Genomic DNA, 6,036 nt, shown 5'->3' on the forward strand with positions numbered 1-6,036 from the left:
ATTCATCTAATCCCATGTGCTACTTCCAGATCCTTACCTGGCACTGCAGAACTCACTGCTGACTCTTCAAGATTGCTTTCACTTGTAGTTTCCTTTGAAAAGAAAATCCTCTATTAAATCAGCATTTGTATAAGAGGGTGGGGCTTTGAATCACAATTAGGGACCAGACGTTTTCTAAACCCAACCCATCCTCAAGTATTTACGCCAGTTGCAGGGAGGAGCGCTACAAATATGAAACAATAAGTGATCTGCAAACACACACAAGCGTGTGCTCCTGGGTGATATCCAAACAGTGCATTCCATGGGTGACTTGAGCTGTGATTACTGTCCAGATGATTAGAATCACAGTGTCTAGAGCAAGATGGACCCTCCAGAAATCATTAGGTGCAACTTCTGATCTTAGTTATCAACAGTTGTTTAAATATTACATACCTGGGATATAGGAAGGTTATGTTTTTTCCTTTAAAAATAAGCTATTTAAGGGGTTCCCCTGGTGGTCCAGTGGGTAAGACTCCAGCTTCCGGCAGGGGGCCCAGGTTCCATCCCTGGTCGGGGAACTAGATCCTGCATGCATGCTGCAACTAAGAGTCCACATGCCACAAATATGAGCCTCCATGCCACAACTAAAAGATCCCACATGCCACAACTAAGATCCGGCACAGACATAATAAATAAAAAATAAATAAATATTAAAAAAAAATAAGCTAGTTAAGGGAGGTGGGGGGATGAGCAAAGATGAATCAAGTGAACGACAAATTACCTTGTTTTCTTTTTGGGGGATGACGAACATAATACACCTAACATACAGCCTCAGATAAGGGGTGTGTGTGTATTAAATTGGCAGTGGCTAATCTCCTAGAGAACTATGTAGAATTTCTCAGTTTAAACAGGGGTCAACCTATTAATCTGTATTTTTGATTTGGTTGGTTGGTTGCTGTTGTAAAAGAAACATATCTTCCCAACTTTGAGAAAAGCCAACTACCAAGTCAGACCTTACTGTCCTCCAAATGATGATCACAGATGGAATCCAGGTAGCCTGGATGCTAATCAACTTTTAGGTCCAAACGAGTCTGGGCCTCACAGTAGAAGGGATTGACTCTACATTTCATGAAACTAGGTATTCTGTTTTGTTTATTGTAGCATCCCCATCTGCAACTGGCGCATGATCGGTGCTTAACAGATATTTGTAGAATTCATTTATTTAATTTTTTTATGATGAGCAGTTCCTGTTCAAAAACAGTTTTTAATCACATGATCACACACTCTGAAAATAAACAAGGTGGTGTTCATACCGTTAAGTCAGAAAGTTCACCATGGCTCTGAAGGTCTGGAATCACTTCTGCAGAGCACTTCATATTGTGGAGAAACTGACAACTAAGCACAAAAGTTAAAAGTTATAATTATATGGGACTTCCCTGGTGGCGCAGTGTTTAAGAATCTGCCTGCCAATGCAGGGGACACGGGTTTGAGCCCTGGTCCGGGAAGATCCCACATGCTGAGGAGCAACTAAGCCCATGCGCCACAACTACTGAGCCTGTGAGCCCTAGAGCCTGTGAGCCACAACTACTGAGCCCACATGCCACAACTATTGAAACCCATGCACCTAAAGCCCGTGCTCCGCAACAAGAGAAGCCACCGCAATGAGAAGCCTGCACGCAGCAACAAAGATCCAACGCAGCCAAAAATAAATTAATTTTAAAAAATAGTTGTATGCAATTAAGCACTTGCATTAGGTTTTCAAAAACACCGTTAGAGTTTTAGTGGCAAAAATTAAGTATAAAATTAACATTTCCAGTGATTCTGTCAGTGTCTTTATCAAACAAGACATGTAGACTATAAATCTCAGCAGTAGAGATATAAATGGTTCATAAAGTAGTGGTGGGGATAACCCTCCAATTTGGTGGAATGGGAGCATATTTAACACTCATCCATGAGACCAACTAAAATGAACCTAAAGGGAAAAAAAAATAGAGAAGACAACTCTATCTATGGATTCTGGAATAATGACAACAAAAAGGACATTAGTAGAAAAAATGGGGAAATATGTATAACATCTGGAGTTGATAGCAATGTACCAGTGTTGGTTTTTTAACCAATGTACCAGGATAATATAAGGTGTTAGTATTAGAGGAAACTGGGTGTGGGAATATAGGAACTCTCTGTATTATCTTTTCACCTTTTCTCTAAGTCGAAAATTTTTTCCAAATAAAAAGTTTATTTTAGAAAAAAACTCCATCAATATGAAGACTAAAGAATGGCCACAAACATACTCTCTAAAAACAATTTGCTAGACATCATGAAACTGGAACATAAAATACCTTCTAAATTCAGGTTATGATGTCTGCCTGAAGAACCAAGGAAGAAAATTCTAAAGAGCTCTACCCACAATCATTAACTTGGATAGATGAGAACTATAAATGTCAGTAGGTAAATGATAAAACTAGAAACAACTCTCTTGGTTTATTTTTATGCTGCTGAATTACAGGAAAGCAGGAGATAAAGCAAGAGGACACATCATTTTTATTTTCCTACTTGAAGACGAGCCCAGGAATAGAAGGGTAGCTACAGGAAGATAGCTAGTAGGACTTCAAATGCTTCTGTCCAAGGTCACTATGCAGATAGATCCATCAAGGAAAAGGACTCTGAAGGAAGGTAACATACAAGCATTTTCATACAAGTAAAGCCAATACAGTTAGTTGCCAGCAGACCAACACTACAAGAAAAGTTAAAGGAAGTTCTTCAGTTAAAAGGAAAATGATAACAGATGCAAACTTGGTTCTACCCAAAGGAATGAAGTGTGCCAGGGATGGTAACTCAATGGGTAAACAAGAAATACGTTTTTTCTCTTTTAAAATGTATTCAAAAGATAATTTTTAGAGCAAAGATATAATACTATATTGTGAGATTTAGAAGATATGTGATGTAAAAATGTATGAAAACAAAATCACAAACAATAGGAGGGGGAAAATAGAAGTATACTGTTATATGGTTCATACATTATATGTCAACTGTGATAATATTTGAACATGACTGTGATATGTTAAACATGCATTATGTAGATTCTAGAGCAGGTACTAAAAAGATAAAGATGTACATCTAAAAAGCCAACAATAGAGATAAAATGGAATACTAAAAAATACTCAAATGCAAGTCAGGAAAAGAAGAAACAAAGAACAGATGGGATAAATAGAAAACAAATAGCAAAATAGTAGATTTAAATCCAACCATATTAATAATTATATTAAATGTAAATGTTCTAAACACTCCCATTAGAAAGCAGATATTGGGGAATTTCTTGGGGGTCCAGTGGTTAGGACTCTGAGCTCTCATGGCCAGGGGCCCAGGTTAGATCCCTGGTCAGGGAACTAAGATCCCACGAGCTGGCAATATGGCCAAAAAAACTCAAACAAACAAACAACAACAACAACAAAAGAGAAAGCAGATATTGTCAGACTGTTAAAAAAAAAAGCAAGACCCAACTATGTTGCCTACAAGAAACTCACTTTAAATATAAAGTCATAGATTAAAAGTAAAATGATTTCAGGAATTCCATGGTAGTCCAGTGGTTAGGACTTGAGGCTCTCTGGGTTCAATCCCTGGTCGGGGAACTAAGATCCCTCAAGCCACGCAGCGTGGCCAAAAAAAAAAAAAGTAGAACAATTTCAAAGAAGGTGGTATCATGTAAAAGCTATACAAAAGCTGGAGTGACTACATATATTAATATCAGATAAAGACTTAAGAATAAGGAGTACTATGAGAGATAAAGAGGGACATTTCATATATTCTCTGAATATGAAAGAGGAAAGGGCAAAGAATAGCCAAGATACGGTCCTGAAGAAAAAGAACAAGGAAACTGTATGGGAAAATATGCTCAACATTATTAGTAATTAGATTGACAAAAATTAAAATTTGGACAATACTAAATTAGTGAGGAAGCAGACAGAATGGAAACATCTACGCTAGTGAGAATATAAATCAGTACAACCACTTCAAAAAAAGTTTTGCATAATCTAATAAAGTTGAATATGTGCAAACCCTATTACTCTGCAATTCCATGGTTGGTTATGCATCCTGGAGAAACACATGTGAGCACTGGGAATTATGTACAAGAGGGTTCATAGTGGCATTATTTGAATTGCAACACTCTGAAAACAACCCAGATGTTGACTCTAGAATAGAATGGATAAATTACATATTCATAAAACAATATACTATATAGCAATGAGAACACGTGGACTACAACTCTATACATAATTATGAATGAGTCTCAAAAACTTTGTGTAAAGTTTGAGTAAAATAAGTCAGTCATCACAGAAGAACCATGCAGTATGCTTCCATTTATTTGAACTTCAAGAATAAGCAAAGTTAAATGTGTTTAATAATACACATGTAGTTGGTGAAACCATTAGGAGAAGAAGGAACAATTAACCCAAATTTCAGGATCATGTTTACCTCTGAATTGGAGGGACAAGGATATAATCAGAATTGGGAAGGTGAGCACACAGTAGCATTCTAAGGACTTGATAATATTCAATTTCTTAACTTTAGTGCTGGGTTCATTTGTTTCTTTGTTAATTGTCCTTTAAGTCATACATAAACATTTTAGGTACTCCTTTAAATGCATACTAGTTTGTGATTTTAAAAAAGAGGCAGGGGCTTCCCTGGTGGCGCAGTGGTTGAGAGTCCGCCTGCTGATGCAGGGGACGCGGGTTCGTGCCCCGGTCCGGGAAGATCCCACATGACACGGAGCGGCTGGGCCCGTGAGCCATGGCTACTGAGCCTGTGTGTCCGGAGTCTGTGCTCCGCAATGGGAGAGGCCACAACAGTAAGAGGCCCGCGTACAGCAAAAAAAAAAAAAAGAGGCAGAAGATTTGAGCCTCACATGGAGCACCAAAAAACAAAAACAACAACAACAAAAACCACAAAAAAAAAAACAAACGAAAAAGGCAGAGGAAAAATTAAAATGCCACACAAAAAGGGAGTTGATAGAGTCCAGGAGAGGTTCTAAATAAAATTAGACTGCATCCTAGCTTATTTTTCCAAGAATTAAGAAGAATATCCCCACTGTTTAAAAATTTACAAAATATTAAATCTAAATAAGAAAGAAAAAAACACAACTACTTCTGTCAAAACAGCTTCAAAACTGTATCCTCTTTAGAATCTTAGAATTAGATGGAAGTATTTAAGACCTGTTTATATTAATATTTATTTCTGGAAGAGCACTTACTAATTACAAGGTGAAAACAAAAAAATGTTCTCTTACAGTTGAACATTTTTGAAGAGTTTGGTGAGTGAAAAATAAGCCAAAAAAAAAAAAAAAAAAGGTTAAAGAGCTACAGAAAATAAATATTAAAAAGTAGCCATTTATTCATGAAATTTTAGAACACTGGAAACAAACAGAAAATCCTAAATGCATCCAGGATGGAAAAAGTAGTTTGCAATGAAAGGATTAAGAATCAGAAAGACATGGAATTTCAACAGCAGTATTGGAAGCTATTAGAAAATACAGCAATGCCTGTTCAACTTAGAATGACTTCCAACCTGGGATTCTACACCTAGCTAAACTACCAAATGAGTGTGAGAAAATATATATAAACATTCAGATATATGCATTAAATGGAAGCTAAAAACATGTATCGCTTCTGCAATCTTTCCCAGGGAACTGTGGAGGAGTGTTCCGAAGTGAATGAATAGAGTGAAGTAAGTCAGAAAGAGAAAAACAAATATCATGTATTAATACATATATGTGGAATCCAGAAAAATGGTATAGATGATTTTATTTGCAAAGCAGAAAAAGACATAGAGAACAAATGTATGGATACCAAGGGGGAATGGGGGTGGTGGGAGGAATTGGGAGATTGGGATTGACACACATACACTATTGACACTATGTATAAAATAGGAACTAATGAGAACATACTGTGTAGCACAAGGAACTCTATCTAATGCACTGTGGTGACCTAAATGGGAAGGAAATCCAAAAAAGAGGGGATATATATATATATATATATATATATATATATATATATATATATG

General features: G+C 36.7%; 1 protein-coding gene across 4 annotated transcripts in view; it reads right to left on the reverse strand.

Moving 5' to 3' along the window:
• The window catches only part of NAIP (NLR family apoptosis inhibitory protein), a 36,647-nt gene that overhangs the window by 14,697 nt on the left and 15,914 nt on the right, over nucleotides 1–6,036 (reverse strand). For all 4 annotated transcript variants that reach the window (XM_024756161.1, XM_024756162.1, XM_024756163.1 and 1 more), the window contains 2 exons: nucleotides 1,293–1,374; nucleotides 38–92 (listed from right to left, as the gene is read on the reverse strand). In XM_024756161.1, the coding sequence (XP_024611929.1) occupies nucleotides 38–92; nucleotides 1,293–1,374 (137 nt within the window). The remainder of the gene's footprint in view (nucleotides 1–37; nucleotides 93–1,292; nucleotides 1,375–6,036) is intronic.

Source organism: Neophocaena asiaeorientalis, unplaced genomic scaffold (genome assembly GCF_003031525.2).
Source record: "Neophocaena asiaeorientalis asiaeorientalis breed wild unplaced genomic scaffold, Neophocaena_asiaeorientalis_V1.1 scaffold376, whole genome shotgun sequence".
NCBI classification, from domain to species: Eukaryota; Metazoa; Chordata; class Mammalia; order Artiodactyla; family Phocoenidae; genus Neophocaena; species Neophocaena asiaeorientalis.